The sequence below is a fragment of the Nicotiana attenuata genome, unplaced genomic scaffold, assembly GCF_001879085.1.
Source record: "Nicotiana attenuata strain UT unplaced genomic scaffold, NIATTr2, whole genome shotgun sequence".
Classification (NCBI taxonomy): Eukaryota; Viridiplantae; Streptophyta; class Magnoliopsida; order Solanales; family Solanaceae; genus Nicotiana; species Nicotiana attenuata.
This window is the reverse complement of record NW_017672065.1, coordinates 98287-123378: the sequence shown is the minus strand read 5'-3', so window position 1 is coordinate 123378 and position 25092 is coordinate 98287. Positions and strand designations below refer to the sequence as shown.

Here is a 25092-nt window from a genome sequence, read left to right as displayed (position 1 = left end):
GAAAGTTGCACCATCAACGTATCATCAATTGCTGAAATTTCCAACACCCGAATGGATTAAATGGATAAGGGGTGACCAACCGGCAGCAAAGGAGATGAATGCGATTTCGGTCTCCATTAGCAAAGGGAAGGAGCACGCAACATAGCAACTACAAGAACCGGCGCCCACTCCCGAATCGAATGAAGTTAGCCCGGGGGTAGAAGCGTCGAAATCTTATCGGGTGCCAAGGTATTTCCAGGTACCAGAAGAGGCGGATGCAACTAAATCCACGATGTAGGAGCTTGATCAAGTCGCATTGTTCGAAGAGTTTTTAGAAAGGAAATTCCACTTGGGGACAGGACTGCACCCCGAGCTCTGGTCTGGCTTTATTGAATTTCTTAAATATAATGTCGATTGTTAGGGGTGTTCATAAAAATCTAAAAAATCAAACCAAACCGAAAACCAAACCAAACCGACCAAAAAAACCGATACTTTTTTGTTTGGTTTGGTTTTGGTTTTGAATTTTAAAAATCGATCAAATTTAGTTTGGTTTTGGTTTTAATCAGGAAAAAAATCGGAAAAAAACCGAACCAACCTGGCTATAGGAGTAGCTATTTCAAATTTATTATTACACCTACCTATATATATATATATATATATATATATATATATGTGTGTGTGTGTATGTGTGTGTGTGTGTGTGTGTGTGTGTGTGTATGTGTGTGTGTGTGTGTGTGTGTGTAGTTTTATATAAAGTTTCAAAAATTATTTTGCTTTACTCTGGACAACTAGTGAGTAAGATGGGCTCAAAGTTGATTTACTTACTTACTTAGGAAAGTGGCCAAAGTTTTTTTCTCTCGGCGCATGTTAAGCTGGTATGCTAACATACATTGGTAACTGAAAAAATGACCAATAACCGCCATAACCGTCCGGTGACTACGACGGAGGCGATGATTACGCCGGCAACTGGAATACTAAGGAGGAAAACTCCATTGACGTTTGTAAGCTTCTTACCTTCGAAGTTTCAATCAATTGAAGAGGAGAGTGAAGTTGAAACAGAATGGATTGATCCAGCTCAAATCCTCTTGCAAGAGGAGGTAAGGAACAAGTTAAGAAGGAAATTCATGAACCAAGGCGACTCCAATTTTCTGAAATTGGAACTGATAAGCAACCCAGAAGTGAGGTGATGACGGACCAGAATGAACGAAATGAAGGACTAAAGAACAACCGTGTTTCACAAATGGGTAAACCACTTACCTATGTTCCTCCATCAATCAGGGATGGCAAAGTGGTGGTGAAGATTGTGGAGGATGACATCAAAACGCAGAAAGAGGTGTGGAATTCTGCACTAATCGGATATGTGCTGGGGGACACACCATATGTTCGATCAATGGACAACTATGTGAGTACGGTATGGAATTTTGTTGCTAAACCTAAAATTTTGTACCATGAAGAGGGATACTATATATTCAAGTTCCAAACAATTGAGGATAGGGATTTGGTTCTGCAATCTGGGCTATATACATACCACAACAAGCCGATGATCTTGAGGAACTGGGAAATTGACTTCTATTTTGATCCAGAGTGCCTTAGCACTATTCCATTGTGGGTAAAATTCCCAGGACTACCAGTGGGATATTGGTCCCCTGAGGCACTAGGCAAATTGGCCAGTGGAATTGGGAAACCACTATATACATATAAAACAACTGCTGACATGGAGAGGATCTATTATGCTCGAGTTTTGATTGAAGTGGATGTTGCTCAACCTTTGCCTGAATGTATTGAGCTTGACACGCCTTTTGGAACTTTCCAGCAACAGGTGACATATGACTGGAGGCCAAAATTTTGTGTAGACTGCATAAAATTTGGCCATGATGCAGAAAACTGTAGAAGAATTGAGCCAGGAACAAAGGAAGATACCTACCAGGAAGTAACTAAGAGGAAAAGGAGAAGAAATAGAAAAAAGAGGCCAGTATGGATGGTTAAAGTATTAGAGGAAAATCATGGGGCAAACCAAGAAGAAACTCAACATGTAGCAGCAGAAGGGGAGGCACAACAAAATGCTTTCCAACAGCAGAACTAGAAGGGGCAGCAAAATGAGCAAGAGATTAGTACATAAGCAAAGGGCAAGAACAAAGCTATACAAGAGCCTATGCTGCATGATCCTGTGATGATAATGAGAGCAAACAGATTTGTTGTTCTGAGAATTAAGGAGCCTAAAACTACAGGGGACAAACCTGTAGATGGTCAGAAGGTAGCAGAACCCCTATGATAGTATGCACATGGAATATCAGAGGGCTGAACAAGCTCTCAATACAGAAGGAGTTGAAGCTCTTTCTGGAAAGACAAAAAATAGATCTCATGGGATGTGTGGAAACTAGAGTAAAAGAAGGGAAAGCAAAGAAAATCTTGCAAAAAGTAGCCAGGGGTTGGAAGTACTGCTGTAATATAACACAACAGTAAATGGCAGAATTTGGCTTCTATGGAAAGAAAGTATAAATGTACAGATTCAAACTATAAAGGATCAGTACATACACTATTCAATAGAGGAAAGTTCAACTCAATTCACCACAGAATTTACAGTGGTATATGCTAAAAACACACTGCAAGAGATGGAGGAATTATGGAGTGAACTGCAACAGTTTGGGAAGCAAATTGGTAATGCTTGGCTCCTAAGTGGTGATTTCAATAATGGACTTACCACTGATGATAGAATTGGGCAACCAGTTACAGCTAAGGAGGTACAAGGGTTCCAGGAATTGCTAAATAGCCTGCAATTGACACCCATAAGGTCAATAGGTAGGCACTTTACTTGGTGCAACAAAAAGCCTGTGGGAAGTAGAGTTTATAGCAAAATAGATTGGGCTCTGGGCAATTTTCAATGGATGCAACAATATGATCACATTGAGGCAGATTTCCTAAACCCTGGAGTATCTGATCATTCCCCTGTGATAATGAGGTGTGGAGAGAAGAGAAGAATGTACCCAAAGCCATTTAAGTTCTTTGTTAATGTCATGGAACACCCTGAGTTTCATGCACGACTAAAGAAAGTATGGGGGCAGAATAAGAATATGAATGCCATGTTGAAGGTCAGCAGAAAGTTGCAGGAGCTGAAGCATGAACTGAAGGATCTTAATCATTATATGGCATCCTATCAGCAAAGGCTGAATCAAGCTAGACAAAAGCTGGAGATTGTGCAAGCAAACATAAATGTTCAACCATTTTGTCAGAGCCTATTTGATCAGGAGAAAGAGATCCTAGCTGATTTAGATAGATGGAGCAATATTGAAGAACAAGTACTTAGACAAAAATCCAGAGCAAATTGGATCCTGTATGGTGACAGTAACTCAAAATACTTCCATGCCCAGTGGAAGATTAGACAAAGCAAGAACACAATCTCCTCCATTTATACAGAGACAGGCATTAAACTCACAGACCCAGTGCAAGTGGAATCAGAATTCATGGTTGTGTTCAAAGGATTAATGGGGAGCTGTAGTGGTGAGATCAAATGTCCAAATTCAGAGATCATTAAAAAAGGGCCAGTGTTGACAAGGGAGCAACAATTAGAAATGATAATGACAGTGACACTTACAGAAATAGACAATGCTATCAAAGACATGCCAACAGATAAAGCTCCAGGGATAGATGGTTTCCCAATAGAATTCTTCACAAGGAACTAGGAGATAGTGAAGAATGATATATATGATGCAATACTGAATTTTTTTGAAACAGGAAAGATGCAGAAGAAGGTGAACTGTATAGCAATCACCTTGATACCCAAGGTTAGTTCACCAACATTAGTTAAAGACTACAGACCTATTGCATGCTGTAACACCCTATACAAAATCATAGCAAAGATACTACAGCTGAGAATTAAGAGGGTGATTGGGAGCATAGTGAGCCAGTCACTATCAGCTTTTGTAGAAGTAAGAAGCATCATTGACGACATATTGTTCAGTCATGAACTGTTCAAAGGATACAATAGGAAATGGGTGTCTCCTAGATGTGTCATGAAAGTGGATCTTAGGAAGGCCTATGATACTATAGATTGGAGTTTCTTGAGGAGAATGCTCAGTGATCTTGGCTTCCCATTCAGATTCATTGAATGGATTATGGAATCTGTTACAACTGTCTCATACTCTCTAGTGATACATGGAGGTCTCACCAAACCATTTCAAGGACAAAGAGGTATCATACAAGGGGACCCTATGTCCCCATACCTCTTTGTAATTGCAATGGAATATTTGAATAGGGAAATGATGATGCTAGCAGAGAATGGGTATTTTAATTTCCATCCTAGATGCAGGAAGCTGGGTATAATTCACATCTGTTTTGCAGATGATCTGCTTTGCAGATGATCTGCTTATGTTTTGCAGGGCAGACATTGGATCCATCAGCCTACTCCAAGAGGTGTTTCAAAAATTCTCTGAAGCTACTGGTTTACAAGAAAACAAAGACAAGAGCTCTATCTATCTAGCTGGAGTGACTGAAGATGGAAAGCAGGAAATATTGAACATGCTGGGATTTGAAGAGGGTAAATTACCATTCAGATATTTAGGGGTTCCACTATCCTCTAAAAAGCTAACTGTGAACCAATGCTTGCCCCTAATAGAGAAGATAACTGATAAAATCAGATGCTGGTCAGCAAGATTGTTATCATATTCTGGCAGACTTCAATTGATAAAGTCTGTACTATTTGGCATCCAAACTTACTGGGCACAGATATTCCTGCTCCCTAAGAAAGTCATGAAGATGATTGATGCAGTTTGCAGAACCTTTTTGTGGACAGGAGAAGCAAGTTCACAAGGAAAGCACTGATAGCATGGGAACAAATATGCAGGCCTACATCTACAAGAGGATTGAATGTCATCAACTTAGGACTATGGAACAAGGCTGCTGTGATGAAACAACTATGGGGAGTTGCAATGAAAAAAGACTGTTTGTGGATAAAATGGGTCCATAACTACTATATTAAGAAACAGAATTTGGATGACATGCCTATACCTAAGACTGCAACTTGGGTAATCAGGAAAACAATAGAGACAAGGGAAGACTTACATCAACAACAGGTACAGGGGACCCTGTGTGATAAAATGAAGCCACTATTGGTACAGGGCAAATTTTCTATAAAGCAAGCATACTTCATGTTGATGCCCCAGTACCAGAAAGTTCAATGGAGGAGCATAATCATGCAGACAAACATCCACCCCAGATATAGATTTATAACATGGTTGGCTGCACATGAAAGACTAGCTACTATGGAAAGACTAAGTAAGATGGGAATACAGGTGCCACAGGATTGTGTCTTCTGCAAAGCTGTCACAGAAACACTGCACCATCTCTTCTTTGAATGCCCAGTCACAAATAGAGTATGGGCAAGGCTATTACTATGGCTTGACATGAAGAGAAGCATAAAGGGATGGAGAGAAGCACTAAACTGGGCAAGCAATATGGCCAGGAAAAAGACAGGGAAAGCAACAATCATCAGTTATGTGTTTGCGATGCTGGTATATAGTATATGGAGGGAGAGAAACATGATAAGATTTCAGCAGGGTATTTTTGAGGAGCAAAGATTATGCAGAGAAATAGTCCTACATGTACACACAAGAGGAAGAAGGCAACTAAAGTGGCAGAGGACACTACAGAGGCTTGATAGTTTTGCTTGAGTTTCATGTAATTGTCTGTACAATTGGTTGTAATTAGAGTTTCAGTAGTAGTTTGCCTAGTTGGTTAGAATAACAATGCAATTGTAACTAGGAGGAGCATAGTCGAGTATAGATTGTAGCTGGTCAACAGCTACATGGCTTGTACAGTTATACTTTGATTAATACAATATGAGTTAATCAAAAAAAAAAGTTTCAAAAATTTAATGGTAAATGTTAATAGTTTGCACTTTTAGTATAGTTCTTTACCTTTACATTCTAGATTGATTGGTAGTTTTTTTTTGTTAAGTGTAAGAATCCATTTCGTGTTAAAAATAATATATTTTTAATTGAGTCCTTAAATTATTCATCACTATTTGATTCAATTATCATTAATATGTCTTGGTAAATAATAGATTTCTCAAAGGGCAATTGATTTGATAGTGTTACGTTGAAATGTGGTCGTCAGTATGTGTTTGGTAGTGTATGTCTTATATTTAAGAAAAAACCAACAAATAACCGAAAAAGTCGAAAAACCGACAAAACCCGACATAAACCGAATCGAGAAAAAACCGACTTAATTAGTTTGGTTTGGTTCTAATAACTGAAAAACCGACTTACTTGGTTTGGTTTCTTTTTAGGGAAAAACCGATCCAAACCGAACCATGAACACCCCTACCGATTATTTTGCGTGGTCGCATGCAGAAATGACAGGTATCCCAACGGAGGTGGCCGTACACAAGCTAAGTTTGGATCGCAACATACCTCCGGCAAGGCAAAAGAAACGCCCTATTGCGGAGGCCAAAAATAAATTCGTCAAAGAAGAGGTAACTCGCTTACTTGATATCGATTCGATCCGAGAGGTAAAGTATCCAGACTGGTTAGCTAACGTAGTAGTAGTTCCTAAAAGGAACAATAAATTTTGTATGTGCGTAGATTATAAGGACTTGAATAAGGCATGCCCGAAAGACTCGTTCCCACTGCCAAACATAGATCAAATGATCGATGCAACGGCCGGGCACGAGTTAATGAGTTTCCTTGATGCTTACTACGGGTACAACCAAATTAAGATGAACCTGGAGGATCAGGAAAAGATTTCGTTCATAACAAATTTCGGCACATATTGCTATAATGTGATGCCATTCAGTTTGAAGAACGCCGGAGCCACTTATCAGCGACTCGTAAACAAGATGTTTGAAAAACAAATAGGGAAAACTATGAAAGTTTATATAGACGATATGCTCGTTAAGACTTTGAATGCATGTGATCATCTTAAGCATCTGCAAGACACCTTTGACGTCTTAAGGAATCATAACATGAAGCTTAAACCCGAGAAATGCACGTTCGGTGTCAGCTCTGGCAAGTTCCTTGGATTTCTGGTATCACAAAGGGGGATTGAGGTAAACCTCGATAAGATCAAGGCCATCGAAGACATCCCGGACCAGCTGTCAAGCGTGAAAGAAGTCCAAAGGCTCACGGGAAGATTGGCCGCTTTGAGAAGGTTCATTTCCGGTCGTCAAAAAAATGCCACCGCTTCTTCGCATTACTCAAAAAGAAAAAAAAAACTTCGAATGGACCCTGAAGTGCCAACATGCTTTGAGAGATTTGAAAAGGTACTTGTCAAGCCCTACATTACTTTGGAAACCAAAGGATGGTGAAACACTGTTGGTTTACCTCATAGTCTCAGAAGTAACGGTAAGTGCAGTTTTATTCTGGAGGACGAAGGTACGCAAGCTCGTATTTATTACGTTAGTAAAATTTTAACGGGAGCAAAAACTCACTACCTGCATTTGGAGAAGCTGGCCTTAGCTCTCGTAGTCGCCGCTCAGAAGCTGCCCGATAGCCGTGGTGACCACTTTTCCTTTACGGAGCATCCTTCACAAACCCGAACTCTCGGGTAGGTTGGCCAAATAGGCCGTTGAAATGAGTGAAATCGACATAGAATATAAATCAAGGACTGCGATTAAGTCACAAGTCTTGGTTGACTTTGTAGCCGATTTCAGTGCGGGATTGTTGCCTCTAACAACCAAAGAGGCAGCAATGGTGTCAGAATCGACATTGGAAGTTTGGACCTTATTTATGGGGAGCCTCCAACGTAAAACGGTCCGGGCTTGGCATAGTATTAACCACGCCTTCGGGAGAAACCTTAAGGCAGGCCATAAGAACGATCACTTTAACTAACAATGAAGCAGAGTATGGGGCTTTGATTGCAGGACTCGAACTGGCCCGAGGACTAGATTCTGAGGTCATAGAAATCAAGTGCGACTCATAACTGGTTGTAAATCAGGTCTATGGGATCTTCGAAACCAAAGAGGAGCGTATGCAACAATACATGGTAAAGGTACAGGCTCTGCTGGCTCAATTTCGGGAGTGGGCGATTATTCACATCCCGAGGGAAGAAAATGCAGAAGCAGATACACTAGCTAACCTCGGTTCATCAACGGAAAGGAAGGGATCAGAGTCCGGGATAGTAGTACAACTGATGCACTCGGTCCTGGACATAGATAGCTACTATGAGGTAAATACGACTAATTTGGTCTTGGACTGGAGGAATGAGATCATCGATTATCTCGAGCACTGGAAATTGCCCGAAGATGCCAAGGCATCCCGGGTGTTGCGTGCCAAAGAGGCATGGTATAGCTTCAAAAGAGGACAATGGTATAGAAAATCTTTCCAAGGCCCGCTGGCCCGATGTTTGGGAGCATCCGAAGCTAATTACGTTATACAAGAAGTCCACGAAGGGATATGTGGAAACCATTCGGGAGTAGACTCTTTAGTGTTAAAGCTGGTAAGGGCAGAATATTATTGGCCCCGCATAGAATAAGACGCCAAAGCTTTTGTACAAAAATGTCACTACGCACCGCTGGTACATCAATCGGTAGAGCCACTACACTCAGTTCTATCTCCGTAGCCGTTCATGAAATGGGGGATGGACATCGTCGGACCACTGCCGTCGGCTCCCGGTAAGGTAAGATTTCCTTTTATTTTAACTAACTATTTTTTTAAGTGGGTGGAAGTAGGTCCCTATCAGAAGATCGGCGAATGCGAAGTGGTAGATTTCTTGTGGGAAAACATAATCTGCAGGTTCATAATACCAAAAGAGATAGCGTGCGATAATGGGTCGCAATTTATTGGCTCAAAGATTACAAAGTTCCTTGAAGATTTGAAAATAAAGAGGATCACATCTTCACCCTACAATCCTAGCACAAATGGTCAAGTAGAGTCAACAAAAAAAGTACAACAACAACATACCCAGTATAATCCCACAAATGGGGTGAGTCAACAAACAAAGTGATTATACAAAACTTCAAGAAAAGGTTGGAATCGGCTAAAGGTAAATGGCTTGAGGAACTACCCGGGGTGTTATGGACATATCGAACTACGGCCAAATCAAGCACAGGAGAAACTCATTTTTCACTCGTATACGGAGCGGAAGCCTTAATCCCGGTGGAAGTAGGGGAGCCCACCTTGAGATATTTCTAAGCAAATGAAGAATCAAACAGCGAAGCAATGTTGATCAACTTGGAACTGCTCGATGAGCATAGGGACTTGGCGCATATAAGAATGGCAACCCAGAAGCAAAGAATGGAACGATATTATAATCGAAGAGCCAACCTCCATTATTTCAAAGTAGGAGACTTGGTCTTAAGGAAAGTAACTCAAAACACCCGAGAGCTCAACGCAGGAAAGCTAGGTCCAACATGGGGAAGGCCCCTACCAAGTTTCAGCTGTTACCGGGAAAGGTTCGTACGAATTGAAGAATCAAGATGGAGAAAAGTTGCCCAGCAACTGGAACGTGGCACACCTCAAAAGATATTATTACTGATAAACATCATTTGTACTGAAAGTATGTGCTACACTCTTTTTCCCTTCGTCCAGTTTTTGTCCCAAGTAGGTTTTTCTAGCAAGGTTTTTAACGAGGTAACAATGGAAAGCATACTACGAAGAAAGAAGCAGCAATAAGACCTTCTAATATCAAGGCACACAAGCGAAGAACCATACGGGCGGTTAGTTAATCTTTCGCTCGATAGCAAAATTCCTACTAGGAAGTTATGTTTGCTATCGAACAAAGATTAACCGATCGTTCGCTAGTGCGAACCACTAAAGGATTGTTAGATAGTCTTTTGCTCGATAGCATAAATTCCTAAGGGGAAGCAAAGTTTGATACCGAGTTGAAGATTGTCCAACAATTCATTAGTGGGGCCATCGAAGGTACAAAACTTCCAGTGTTCCAATTCGCATTCGAACACTTGGGGGGGGGGGATGATATAAGGATACAACAACAAAAACTGCCACGTCGACCAGAAAACGAAAACTGGAAACATAGTTGTATCATCGGGACGGGGGACTACGCGGCCAACCTCGTAGAAACAAGTTGACAAGTTAGCCACAAGTAATAGCAATTTCTTTTTAGCATAACAACTACTTATTTACTTTTTGAAAATGGAATGAATAAAGTGAAATCCTTTTATTTCTATCTTGTTTCTTGTCTAAACAATGAATTGAGTTGAAAGTTAAACAAGTACTTCAAATGCTAGTGCCGTAATGAACAGGAGACGTCCTCTTCAAGAGCACCATAAACATAAGAGAGCCCCCTCTTATGAAAAGCCTCACGTTAAAGGATTGATTTTGGAAGAACTTATACCCAGAATCAAAATGCCTTTAGGTAAAAATACACCCGAAGCATTGTAAAAAAAAGACGCAAAAAGCAAAGTTACGCAAATACTTACGAAAACCCTCACGTTAAAGGGTTGATTCGGATGAATTTATGCCTGAAATATAGATGCTTTTGGGGAAAAAATACACCCAAGGCCTTACATAATCATACGCAAATAGTAAAACTTGCGCAAAACACTTAAGCAAAAAAGAATGCAAAGGTTAAAACTTGCATAAATGTTCTAACGAAAGAACGTAGAAAGACTCATGCAATACTTGAGCAAAAAGATGTATTTACTTACAATAAATGTGAAAAAATGGCACAGATACAAAAGTTGGGGAAAAAAAGGAAAAGCTAAACTGCTGCATCTCCGGAGCTTAGAGGAAGAGAAGCGTCCGCACTCCCGGGGGAAGTGGACAGATCCGCCGCCGGTTCGATATCTTGGCCTTCATCATTTGGGCCCTCAGAATCATCATCTTCCGGTTCCTCTTCAGTTCCCGAGAACTCAAAACTGGAACCAGAAGAACCAGAAGTATCAGGCCCTGCCGGGAGACCACTTTTATCAGCTAACTCAAGCTCACGGGCCTTTGCAATTTCAGCATCAAAGTCAATGGTATCAGCTTTGGCCTCTTCCAAGGTTTTTCTCCTCATGCTGTACATAACGTAAAGTTTTCTCAACAACTAAGGAAGTCGCTCGGCGCTTAAGTTCTTCTTGAGTTAGGTTACCTCGGCAGAAAGGTTTTCCTGGGCGGATCTAATGGACTTGAGGTTCACGTCAAGTTCGCGGACAGTAGAGTTGAAAATTCTATTATGCTCAATGGTCTTTCTATACTTCTCCTCCAACTGAGCATATTTAATCCCCACAGCAGCAAGCTCTTCAATCTTGGAATTCAAGGTTGCCTCTAAATTGATCAATCTTTCAGCGGAGGCAGCTTCACAATCGGATGCAGCAAAAACGACATTATGAACTTCAACCCATTTGGCTTAGCCTATTTAAATTGAACCCTCAACGGGGGGATCTCTTGACTAGGGGTATCCACTTCCTGCTTGCTTTGCTGTAATCGAGTTTTTAACACAACAGCCTCAGTAGTTTTGGTTTCCAGTTCCGAGAGGCGAATAACGGCTTGATCCCGTTCAACCAAAAGTTGATCCCGCTCGGAGGTAAGTTCCTCATTTTCCCGAATTAACCTCTAAAGGTCCTCGGAAGCAAGAAAGTTGGCCTACGAAATAAGAGGGGCAAATTCAGCATATTTTCAGACAAAAATAGAAGAAATAGTAAAGGAAGTAAAGAGTGTACCGTTGTGGCATTGTGCATGGCATTGGTCAACAAGCACTCTCCCGAGAGAGCCTGTATCTTTTCCCAATCTTTCTCTAAAGCCAAAGGTTTTAGGTGGTAAGCAAGTTCCACCGTCCGGGATAGCAAATGGCATCCGGTGGAGACCGAGAGAGTAACGTTCCTCCTCCTTTGCGGATCTTCTGAGGGGGAGCCATAACTTTGCCCCAAATTCCCATTAACTAGGGACTGGGGAAGAGGAACATCTTCTTCTTGGGCTGACGCGCCAGTGGAAATGATGTAGCATTTGTTGGCAAAAGAGTTGGTGAAGAAGGTGATGAAGCTGATGGCATTGAAGGATAAAAGGCAGCTACGGCGAATGCAGTGCTGGTTGTTGGTTGCTCATCAACCGAAGATGGCAGGGGCCCGGTACTCAGCCTCACGGTACTAGGCGCATTGACTAGGATCAGGCAATGAGTGTTGGCCTTTCCCACCATTTCAAACTCCCCCCAGAGCGCCGAGACATCGTCCTCGGTTGGTGTAACTAACTTAACAGGTTAAGCATCCTGTTGAGATGATAAGGATCGTCGTCTTCTATGTAGAGAAGCTCCCTCATCACTAGCTTCTCCATCATCGTCGATCATCACAGTGTCTATGACCGGACCAGGTGGAGGGCATGTCACCATGAATTCCAGAGATGACTCGGGGGCGACATTCTTTGCCCTCTTATTCTTTTCCCAGTCGCGGATGAACGCTTTCTTTTTGGTTGCTTGTTCTCTAGCCCGGGACTCCGTGACACAACACTTGTACCCGAAGCAGACCAGGAGACACCTGTTCGAGTAAGCGCCTCCTGAAGCACCCTCGCTGCATCAACAAGATCAGCCAAAATATCCTCCTCGGGGATGATAATCGAGCCCGTAGGTAGACCTAATTTCAGAAAAAGTGAAGGAAAGAAAGGATCAATCAATTTCCTCACATAAAAAGTAGAAATGAGACGAGTCTAAGTTACCATGATTTTTGGCCTTCCACCCGTATTTGAAGGCCAGTTTTATCCACGTGCGAGTTTCGGGCATAGTCACGTCCAAGATTTTCTGGACCCACTGGTCCAAGACTTCAACCCTAGGTAGAACCCATCGAGTTGCTGAAACAGGTGAAGGAAAAAGGATCAATACGGATATGAAAAGATTTCCTAATGAAAGAAATATTAAACAAGGAACTTACTAATGCGGTTCCATGATTCCGGAAAGAATGAAGCCGTTACCGGAATAATATCATCGGTGGCAACTGCAACGAACTGTTCCATCCACCCACGGTCATTGTTATCATCCATGCTTGATAATAGAGCATGGTGGTCGCGTTTGCTGAAGTTTATCATTCTCCCGCGGAAGACTTTGGGGGAACACATGAGATAAAGATAGCTCATCTCCCGTCTCTTGGCACAAGTGCAGAAGACAAGCAATCATCCTCCACACAGAAGGACTTACTTGTGCCAAACACACTTGGTAAAAGAGGCAGAACTCCGCAATAACGGAGTCAAGCTCTCCGCTCAAAGAAAATGCTCCCAAAGTAAAAGGATAAGTGTAAATGTATGTAAAACCCTCCCTGGGTAGGGTTACTCACTCTGTTTGATCAGGAGCAATAATGTCTAAATCATGACAACGGCAATCTTCCTTCACAACAGAAATATTGGAAGGACGGATGGAAGAAGGGTATTTGCCAACGGCCCACGTGCGAGGGTTAGCCGAAGGGAATTTCTCTTTAAAGTCTTTTGTCGTAACAAGACTTCTAAGGATGACGGAACCCACTGTTGGAGGAGCAGCATCCTTGGCTTTGCTTTTGCTCTTTGAAGAGCTGGTGTTCTTTGAAAAAGAAGCCATTATATGTTACAGATGAAGGAAAAACTTTCTCGTTTGAGGGAAGTTAAAGAAATGGTGAAGAACAATAACCTTGGGAAGATTGAAGAGTTATGGAGTATGAGTAAAGAAGATTGATGCGTATAAGTAAAGTTTTATGCTTCTAAATTCGTGGCTACGATTACCTCGATAACCGACGAAGGCTATGATGAATCGAGGGATGACGCTTTTTCGGGGCATTAAATGCGAAGAGACGTGCGTCCAATCAACTATCAGAAGCTTTTCAGAAGGAATCATAGTAATTTTCGCCAAAAAGAGTATTTCTACCTACTTTCCGGTGACACAAAATTATGCCACCAGAAAGCAGGGAGACTATACGGTGTCGCCCCCCCTTTTTTCCTCGCGGAAGTCTGGGTTTCGACATTCATTGGCAGCAACTCGTTTCCTTTTGGAAATTGGGTATTTGAAAAGTCACCACCTAATGGATTAAGGTGCGTTAGGGCACCTAGAGAAATTAACTCATATAACTAGTTTGCATTACCAGAGAATAGGGTAAGGGCTCGAAATAACCTTGAGGGGAAGGTGTTAGGCACCCCTCGCGGTCACAACGGTGGGTCCCGTCCGAACTCAATTATGTGAATTAGTCATTTAACAGGTAAGCAGTCTAAGCACACATTTGCAAATAAAGGGAGTTTAGGATAAGTAGTCTAAGCACACATATGTAAAGGAAGTTTAGGATAGGTAGTCTAAGCATACATATGTAAATAAATGAAGTTTAGGATAGGTAGTCTAAGCACACATATGTAAATAAAGGAAAGGAAGTCCTGAGTTGGTTAGCCTATAGGATCACATCTATACAATACTCGGTAAGCCTTCCTCAAATAGAGGGGTTACACGTGGCATTAGCGCACAGGTCATCATATCCTTTTGCTACCTAGTTACCCTCCCCTTAGAGGTTATATAAGCGATTTTAATTTACGAACTCTAAGCGTGCTTTACCCGTCCCTTCCTTGTGGCCCTGGAGGTGTTTAGGACCTCTAATCTTAGGCAGTTCTAGACCCTCCTAAGGTGTCTAAAAAGAAAAAATCTAAGCGACAACAAAGAACATACAGGACTGTCAAATAAGAAAACAATTAAGGGGCTCATGGTTACCTCCACACATAAACAAATAAGTAGCACGTCTTAAACATCAAATTTTAAAGAATTTTAGAAGGTCTTAGAACAGGATATCTAGGTGAGCATCACAAACATAGAATATGCAGCATTGTTTTAAAGCGAAGTAGCATAAACCTAATCAGTTTGCCTACTGATTTTAGAACATGTTAAACCTGGACAATTTTACAAACATAACACCATTTCGCAGTTTTTATGAAACCCTTAATTACCTAAGGCTTGCCTAGGTGTGAATCTGTTATACCACTATAAACATGCTGTCTAAAATAGAATTCTGGGAATTAGTCAAATAGCTTGAGTTTATTAAATCGTATAGGCATGCTGCTCTAGGTGCTGAATGTTACAAGAAGCTGATTTCATGCATATTTATACTAGAACATGATATCTATGTGTTGGGGCTGTCTTTAAACCTCTTTATAGATAATTATTCATTTAAGCGACATAGAAAAGATTTAAAGCAAATGCCAACAGAGTCCTAAGGCAGGATTTCTAATGCACAGAGAGAGATGGTCATTTTATTGGGCATTATTACAGCGGTGACTTTAACAACAGATTTTCGGGTGATTACGACTTGTGCAGAAACATAGTTTTCGTGATAATAGAATGATGAGCCTATAACATGTTTTCTAATGGGAAAAATCAGTAACATGATCATCCTAAAGCAAGATATCTAATGCACATATTTATGGCATGGTTTTTAATACAAATATGCATAGCAAACCCAGAGGCATGATATCTATTGCATAATATAAACCTAAAGCGTGATTTCTATCAACATAATATAAACCTAAAGCATGGTTTCTACTGCAAATCAACATATATATAAACCTAAAGCATGATTTCTACCCCGTTTCCCCACAAAATCGTATAGGAACCCTCCCTTTTTACTAATTTCCCCAATATCTGTTTACAAGAAATTATTATTACAGACCAATAGTGAATGAATTACATGAATAAATATAAACTATCTATAGGGAGCCTGATCTGGGCCCAATAGTAAACCTGGGGATGTCATGCCTTCAAAAACAGTCTCAAATACCAAGAATCTCACAGCCAATGATATGTCCTGGTGTGTCAGAGTTACCTAAGGACCTCAGGGATCCCGGGCAGTGCTCACACCAAGACCCTTTCTTAAAATAGAGAACTGGTTCTGTGCAGTGTGGAAGGGCCAGCCCTGGTGTGCCAGAGTTCAAAGAAATCTCAAGGATTCCCAAGCAGTACACACACCAGAGGGGCAGAATTTAATAGTCTATGAGTAAAGTGAGATTGCTTGACACAGTTTTGAAAGACTTAGTAAAATAGTGTAGAGACAATTTTAGTAGTGGAAAGATTTTCAGGAACAGAAACAGTTTAAGAAAATACTAAGACAGGAAAACAGTTTTGAAATCAGTTCTGAGAAGAGCAAGGATACAATCACACATACTTAGAATGCTTAGGATCACAACCATTTAACAGGCAGTTTACGCACGGGGGTGAATGGGGTTGGGAACATATAGAGTTCATATCAGGTATACATGAAGGGGGAGGCATATAGACAACAAATGCACAGAACACTTAGGAGTCTATTGATTTAGAGACCTAACAAGTTAGCCGTGATAATAGGCAGTTAAAGCATAGAGCAGGAATGCAGAAAAATCATGTTGAAAACAGGGTACATTGGACAAAACTAGTCATAAAATTAGGGTCAATCGAGTTCATTAGGAGGCTAAGTTGCTAACATGATCACACCGATTTGAAGGGAGTAAACAAAGAATAATAAACATGCTGGCCAAGTATTAAACAAGCGAGTGAGATTTAGACATGCTGATTACATACTTGAACAAGAGAGGACATAATTTAGACTTGCTGAATAAAGTAGTAAACAGGAAGATAAAGTAAATATATAGCAAATCGAACTAGTGCAAAACATGGAACACATAGAGTTTGAGTTTCAGAATTGAACTGGAGACATACCTGTTAGAGAAGCAAAGTGCAGAATGTAAAGTAAGTGTAATCCCACTGTCTAGCCTTGGCTTTCAGCCGGCTAGACCAACAGTTAGCACAAGTAACAGAGAAAGAAGAGAGAGTTTGAGTGTGTGTGTGTGTGTATTCTGAACTTAGTTCGTGTGTTGAGAGGTAGAATAAGAGTGTTTATATAGCAATATAGGAGCGGAACAAACAAGGTAAAAGAATCATCATTCAGTCAATTAAGGAAGTCGCAGAATCCAATCACATAATGGAGTTCAGAATAGACTCCTTTAATCAAGGGTAATTGATCAAACGGTAACAACAAGAGAGTTTAATTAAGGCAAGAATCCCAATCATACCAAATAAAGGATCAGTAAAAATCACAAAATCATGCGGACGAGTAGTTAAGGCAAGTGTGACCAATTAAAATTACAAATAAGGAAACAAACAAGATCTGTGCACACAAATTTAACAGGTCAAAAATAAAAATCAGTAAGAAACCTCAAAGAATACTGGTTTTACCAAAAGAACCACCCAAATTTCATAAATTAAACTAAGTAAGACCTCACAAAAATATAGAACTTAGCCGGAAAAGCAGGTTTGAACCTTAACAGAGATTAATTAGGGCAGAACCACAAAAATACTGGATTTAACATGTAAAAAATGTTTAAGTCCAAAAGATAGAGTAAACTAATACGAGTGGTATCACAGAAATACCCAAAATCGAAGCAAAGATTGAAGAAATCAGTATATCACATAGAATCAACTAAGGTTTGAACACTCATACAAAAATCAGTTGCGGTGAAGAAGAAATAATTTACTAAACATTAATAACTTAGAAAAATCATTGAAAACAGTTTGGGATGAACCCTAGTTTAGGAAGAGTGATTAAAAAGCGAGATAATCAATTAAGCAAGGGGTTTTTAAAGGAAAACATTTGATAATAACCAAATCATCTCAGATCTATGAAGATCTGAGAAGAGTCGACAGCAATGAACTAGGTTTTTTCAGAAAAATAGCTGAGATGAGAGAATAGGTCAAGAGCCCATAGATTCATAACAAAACAAGGAGGAATCCTTCACTTACAAATGAAAATGGCCTGAGACGTCCGGTAAACAAGTTTCGAACCAGAATCAGTTGGATTTCTTTGAGATCTTTTCAAGGATTTCAGGAAATCGAAGAGCCATGGTGTGTAGGAGACCAGTGATGGTCGGAGGAGACATATGAGCACCGTATGAGGGGTTTTACACCGGTGACGACATTTAGGGTTAGGGTTAGGTCGAGAGAGTTTGAGAGAAGAGGGAGAGATGACGACAGGTGAGGGAGAGAATGAGAGGGTTTGGGGGGTCGTTTAGGATTAATTATTGTAAGGGGGTTTGTGGACCGTTGATCAAAATGATCACGGCCACGATTACGGGCAATTGCGTTGGGTAGGTGTTGCTTTGGGCCTAAGGGGATTTGGGGCTAATTTTAAAAGGGTTTTGGGCTGGTTTGAGGGGTTAGGTCCGGAAAATATTAGGAATCAAATAGGGCTATTTGTTAAATACCCAAACAATTTATAAAAAATATTTTATAAAATAATTAACAGATTACAAAAATAATTTTCATGCACAGAAATATTTTAAAACAATTACTACATATTTAGAAAATACAATGAGCTATTTTCTGGTAAAATAATGTGTACATGGGCTATAATTGCAAAGCTATTGCAATTGTAACCAAACAGTATAAATCTGGCCATTTGTGAAATAATTTGAACTTAATCTAACTATAAATAGCAATATTGAGTCATGAAATGCTATAAAGTCATTTGTGATGCAATTTTGTAATTATTTATATAAATAACATACTAGGATTAATTAATTTAAAAAATATAGAATTTATGAAAAAATATCAATCGATGTTAATGCACAGTTTTGAAGGTATGTATGCACTTAAAAGTATTATAGGGAAAAATTGGGTAACAACAGCTGCCCCTCTTTGTTGGGGAAGGATGAAAGAGTTTTCGGGTAAAGAAATGATGGCCAATTTTGACCGATTGGGATGTTTTGAAGAATAGAGGCCGAACCCTGGTCTTTGAGCTGCCTACATATCCCTGGTTTTATAGGAATCAGGCCATGTGTAGTTCTGGATTCATCAGCGAAATATACCGATGAAGTCATCACAAGAACGGACCCGAGGCTTTGGAATGAGTGGAAAGATGGTTATGGTGAGCGGTCAGATTTGAGATAATTTGAAAGAACTGGAGCGGGATTACTCCTGTTGGGGTAGCGGTTGCTTATCGGGTCACCTGCAAGCAAAGAGATACTACAAGTATATATTTGTGCGGAAATTTAAACATGATGCAAATTCCCTTCAGACCATGAGGATTGTCTTTGGACGGTTGAGAATGACGTCCTTAGACCATGATGTCCTGGGCCATGAATTGTTCGGTGGGGAATTCGCAGGCCATGAAATGATGTTCTCGGGCCATGAAAATGGTGTCTCCGAACCATGACGCCTTTGAATAATGATATGCAAATTTGAGAGAACCTTCGGACATGGCGTGGTGTCTTCCGGCTATGAGGATGATGCCTTTAGACATTGACGCCTTTGGACAAGTTGGCAATATTTCAGCCCATGAGATGCAATAATATGATGTTAAAGACAAAAAGACAAGGCTTAGTCTTGCGAGGTTGAGGGCAGATCTTAGCCCGAAAGAGGAGCAAATAGATAGTGCCGGAGAGATAATGCTTAGTCTCGACAAATAAAGGCGATGATTGGCCTTATGCAAATAGGAGGCAGAGCTTAGCCTCATGCAAGATTCGGGACAGGGCTTAGTCCCATGCAGATGGAAGGCAGAGCTTAGCCTTATGCAGACATGGAGGCAGGGCTTAGCCTCATGCAGGATTTGGGACAGGGCTTAGTCCCATGCAGATAGAAGGCAGAGCTTAGCCTTATGCAGATATGGAGGCAGGGCTTAGCCTCATGCAAGATTCGGGACATGGCTTAGTCCCATGAAAATGGAAGGCAGTGTTTAGCCTTATACAGATATGGAGGCAGGGCTTAGCCTCATGCAAGATTTGGGACAGGGCTTAGTCCCATACAAATGGAAGGCAGTGCTTAGCCTTATGCAAAATGGAGGCAGGACTTAGCCTCACGCAAGATGCGTGACATGGCTTAGTCCCATGCAAATGGAAGGCAGTGCTTAGCCTTATGCAAGATTCGGGACATGGCTTAGTCCCATGAAGATGAAGGCAGTGCTTAGCCTTATGCAAAATGGAGGCAGGCCTCATGCAAGATGCAGGACAGGGCTTAGTCCCATGCAAATGGAAGGCAGTGCTCAGTCTCATGCAAGATTCGGGATAGGGCTTAGTCCTATGCGGATGAAGGTAGTGCTTAGGATTATGCAGATATGGAGGCAGGGCTTAGCCTCATGCAAATACGGAGGCAGGGCTTAGCCTCATGCAGATGAAGACAGAGCTTAATCTCATGCAAGATGCGGGACATGGCTTAGTCCCATGCAAATGAAGGCAGTGCTTAGCCTTATGCAGATATGGAGGCAGGGTTTAGCCTCATGCAAGATGCGGGACATGGCTTAGTCCCATGCAGATGAAGGCAGTGCTTAGCCATATGCAGATATGGAGGTGGGGCTTAGCCTCATGCAAATATGGAGGCAGGGCTTAGCCTCATGTAGACGGAGACAAAGCTTAGTCTCATGCAAGATGCGGGACAAGGCTTAGTCCCATGCAAATAATAGGTAGCAAATAAGAGTAGAATATTTCTTAGCTGGAGATATATTCGCTGTCTGGTGGCCTGATCGATAGTGATTTTGCTGCGTGTATATGTTTGCGAATGCTACTATTACGTTAGATGTGCCTGTGCTTAAAGAAAAAATTGTAAGTTTTGTAAGGGGAGGTCAGTTCGTGCCTACGTCGGTTTGCTTGGCTTGCTTTGCCACGTCCAAAGGTCCTGCTCAAATCATCAGGGGGGGGGGGGGTAGCACTGTCTGAACAAAGTCATTTTACAAGCAAGCATGCATAATTTTCAAAGACGTAATAAAATATATATTATTCTAGAAATTGGTTAGATGAACTAGTGACTGTGACACGATCCGAGACATCGCAACCTCTCATGCTATAGAATTTTGAGGGTCCTTCTCAAAATTCTTCCCCAGTTGGATGGACACGTCTGACTGCCGCACATGCTGCGATCGGCTCAAATTGCTTCAAAATTTTGAGGGTCCTCCTCAAAATTCTGCCCCAGTTTCTGATTGATTTCTGACCTTCTAGCATATGATGGCGTTGGCTGGACTTGCTCCGGAATTTTGAGGGTCCTCCTCAAAATTCTGCCCCAGTTTCTGGTTCTGGGGGGAAAATGAAAATTTTATTATGATATGACCGAACCCACAGGGCTGCCTACATATCCCCTCTTCAATGGGAATCAGGTCAAGCGTAGTTCAATTTACATCATTTTGTAAAAATATAAATAATTACACATAGTATCGTTTGACTGCATCTGAGTTGATCGGTTTTGGCCAGACTTCTTCGTCCATTTCTACAAGTATGAGAGCTCCTCCTGTTAGCACCCTGTGAACCATGTAGGGACCTTGCCAATTGGAAGAGAATTTCCCTTTGGCTTCATCTTGATATGGGAAGATCTTCTTCAGCACCAGCTGTCCTGGTGCAAAATGTCTTGGTTTGACTCTTTGGTTGAAGGCTCTAGACATTCTGTTTTGATAGAGTTTCCCATGACACACTGCATTCATCCTTTTTCCGTCTATGAGGGCTAGCTGCTCATAACGACTCCTTATCCATTCAGCGTCGCTGAGCTCAGCTTCTTGTATGATTCTCAGAGAAGGGATCTCCACTTCAGCGGGAATAACAGCTTCAGTACCATAAACCAGTAAGTAGGGAGTTGCCCCGATTGAAGTGCGGACCGTGGTACGGTATCCCAATAAAGCGAATGGCAGCTTTTCGTGCCATTGTTTGTGATTTTCTACCACTTCTCTCGGTATCTTCTTGATATTCTTGTTAGCGGCTTCTACAGCTCCGTTCATCTGAGGTCTATAGGCTGTGGAATTCTTGTGCTTGATTTTGAAAGTCTCACACATGGTCTTCATTAGATCACTGTTGAGATTGGAGGCATTGTCAGTGATGATTGATTCTGGAACTCCAAATTGGCAAACAATCCGGTCGCGGATAAAATCTGCTACGACTTTCTTAGTTACTGCCTTGTAAGATGCTGCTTCGACCCATTTGGTGAAGTAATCAATAGCTACCAAGATGAACCGATGCCCATTTGAGGCGGTGGTCTCGATTGGACCAATGACATCCATTCCCCAGGCTGCGAATGGCCAAGGTGAGCTTGTTGCATTGAGCTCATTTGGCGGCACTTTTATCATATCGGCATGTACTTGACATTGGTAGCATTTTCGGACATACTGGACGCAATCTGTCTCCAAGGTCATCCAGAAATAACCGGCTCTAAGTATCTTCCTAGCCAAGACGAAGCCATTCATATGCGGGCCGCAAGTCCCAGCATGTATCTCCTCAAGTAGCTTAGAAGCTTCTTTTGCGTCGACACACCTTAACAATCCCAAATCAGGAGTTCTTCTGTACAAGGTTCCTCCGCTGTGGAAGAAATTATTAGACAACCTCCAAAGCGTACTTTTCTGAGTATGATTTGCATGCTCTAGATATTCTCCTTTTGCCAAATATTCTTTGATATTGTGAAACCAAGGCTTCCCGTCTATTTCTTCTTCAACATAGGCACGATACGCCGGTTGACTATGGATCCTTACTGGGATGGGATCGATGAAGTTCTTATCGTGATGCTGTATCATGGATGACAAAGTGGCCAATGCATCGGCAAACTCGTTCTGAATCCTAGGAACATGCCGAAACTCTATCTTCGTGAACCTCTTTCTCAATTCCTGCATAGTGCAGATATGGCAATATCTTGGAATTCTTGGTGGCCCATTCTCCTTGTACCTGGTGCACAAGCAAATCTGAATCGCCGATTACCAGCAGCTCCTGAATATTCATGTCGATGGCCATGTTGAGCCCTAGTATGCAGGCTTCATACTCTGCCATGTTGTTGGTGCAGGCAAATCTGAGTTTTGTAGATACCGGACAATGTTGGCCAGTTTCTAATACCAAAACGGCTCCAATGCTGACTCCCTTGAAATTTGCCGCTCCGTCAAAGAACATTCTCCAACCGTCGTAGGGCTCAGCAATATCTTATCCTATGAATAGCACCTCTTCATCGGGAAAATACGTTTCAGGGATTCGTATTTTCCTTCCACGGGGTTCTCAGCAAGATGATCTGCTAGTGCCTGTCCCTTGATTGCTTTCTGAGTCACATAAACAATGTCAAACTCGCTCAACAAGATTTGCCACGTAGCCAGCTTGCCAGTGGGCATGAGTTTCTGAAAGATATATTTCAAGGGATCCATCCTTTATATGAGGTATGTTGTGTAGGCACAGAAGTAATGCCTCAACTTCTGAGCTATCCAAGTCAGAGCGCAGCAGGTACGTTCCAATAGAGAGTACCGCGCTTCATATGGAGTGAACTTCTCACTCAGGTAATAGATAGCTTGTTCCTTTCTCCCAGTCTCGCCGTGCTGCCCCAGAACGCAGCCGAAGGCTCCATCTAGCACTGCAAGGTAGAGTAGTAAGGGCCTACCTGGCTCTGGCGGGACCAAGACTGGTGGTGTTCATAAGTACTCCTTGATCTTGTCGAAAGCCTTTTGACAATCTTCGGTTCAACTAGTTGCAGCATCTTTCTTCAACATCTTGAAAACCGGCTCACATATAACTGTGGACTCGGCTATGAACCGCTTGATGTAGTTTAGCCGTCCTAGAAAACTCATTACATCTTTCTTACTCTTCGGCGGCGGTAGCTCCTCGATGGCTTTGACTTTTGACGGGTCCAATTCTATCCCTCGGCGGCTGACAATGAACCCAAGTAACTTTCCGGCAGGAACCTTGAGTGCACATTTTACGGGGTTTAGTATCAGGTTATATCTCCACAGCCTGTCGAAAAACTTCCTCAAATGGGCTACATGATCTATGGCCTTCTTGGATTTGATGATGACGTCATCCACGTATACCTCGATCTCTTTATGTATCATGTCATGAAAAATGGTAGTCATAGCCCTCATGTAGGTGGCCCCATCATTCTTTAGACCGAATGGCATCATCTTATAACAGTATACTCCCCATGGTGTAGTGAAAGCCATTTTCTCAGCGTCCTCTTCGTCGATCCATATCTAATAGTAACCGGCAAAACAATCCACAAACGACTGGAGCTCATGCTTGGCACAATTGTCGATTAGGATGTGTATGTTTGGAAGCGAAAAATCATCCCTTGGGCTGGCCCTGTTGAGATCCCGATAATCAACACAGACCCTGACCTTCCCATCCTTCTTTGGGAGTGGCACGAAGTCGGCTAGCCAAGTTGGGTATTCAACCACGCTGAGGACCTTGGCCTTGATTTGCTTAGTAACCTCCTCCTTGATTTTCAGACTCATGTCAGGCTTGAACTTTCTGAGTTTCTGTTTTACTGGTGGACATGCTGGGTTTGTGGGCAACTTGTGAGCCACAATGGATATACTTAACCTGGTCATATCATCATATGACCATGCAAAGATGTCCTAATACACTTTCAAGAACTGTGTGTACTCTTCTTTTTCTGATGGCGACAAGTGGATGCTGATACGGGTTTCCTCGACAGTTTCAGAGTCTCTCAAGTTGATTATTTCTGTTTCGTCTAGATTGGACTTGGGCTTGTTCTCAAAGTCTTCTGCTTCTCTGACAATTTCCTTGGGTATGACATCTTCTTCTTCTTCCGAATCACTATCCTTTTATTGTGTTGTCTCATTACATGTCACAGTTGTTGGTTCTTTGAGATAGGAAATAGTAATGCTATATAGATAAAGATATGAGAGAAAAATGGTAATAATAAATATTGATTCATTGAAACACAAAAGCGATTTTTAATAACGTTTTTGGAATATTGGAAATATTATTTAAAACAAAATGCTAAAAGGAAATCATTTTTCTTAGAAAATAAACAAAATAATGATGTTCAGCCTTGCTACCTTGGGACTCGACGGGCCCTGGATGGTCTGACAGTCCAATTCTTGAGGAATGATCCTCTCTCCACAGATCGGATGGCAGGGCCTTCCTCCTCCTCCTCCTTAATAATTACACAACAGTCCATGTCCTCATCTTCCAAGAACAGGTTCCTTAAGGCTGCCAGTGCTTCTTCCTCCTCCGATCCCCATACGATGTTGGCTTGTTGGAAAGTCTGACCCAAGTGTGGTATAGGCTGCTCCAATGGATAGTATGGACCTCGCCATAGTGGTCACCAGTCATTGTATTCTTGCCAGGTGTATTGATATCCTAGCCCAAAAGTGGTACCATGGTACTTTGGCTGTATTGGCTTGGTGATGCCTTGAAGATTTTTACCAAGACCCTTGCCAGGCTCGTACCCTTCCCAGTTCATCATGCTTGCTATCTTGCTATCCCACCACTTATCTTTGTCGATTGCATTGACTCGCTCGATATGATGATAAGTTTCTCC

The 25092-nt window shown here is 41.6% G+C and overlaps 1 protein-coding gene across 1 annotated transcript; it reads left to right on the top strand.

The window, feature by feature from the left end:
- The first annotated feature begins 1165 nt into the window (after window positions 1-1165).
- LOC109211625 lies at window positions 1166-2062 on the top strand. Its single transcript, XM_019375176.1, has one exon. The coding sequence runs from the start codon at window positions 1166-1168 to the stop codon at window positions 2060-2062; it is 897 nt and encodes a 298-aa protein (XP_019230721.1).
- Window positions 2063-25092: the final 23030 nt, after the last annotated feature.

Coding starts and splice junctions, on each gene's coding strand:
- LOC109211625 (XM_019375176.1), top strand. CDS start 1,166: ATGACGGACCAGAATGAACGAAATGAAGGACTAAAGAACAACCGTGTT.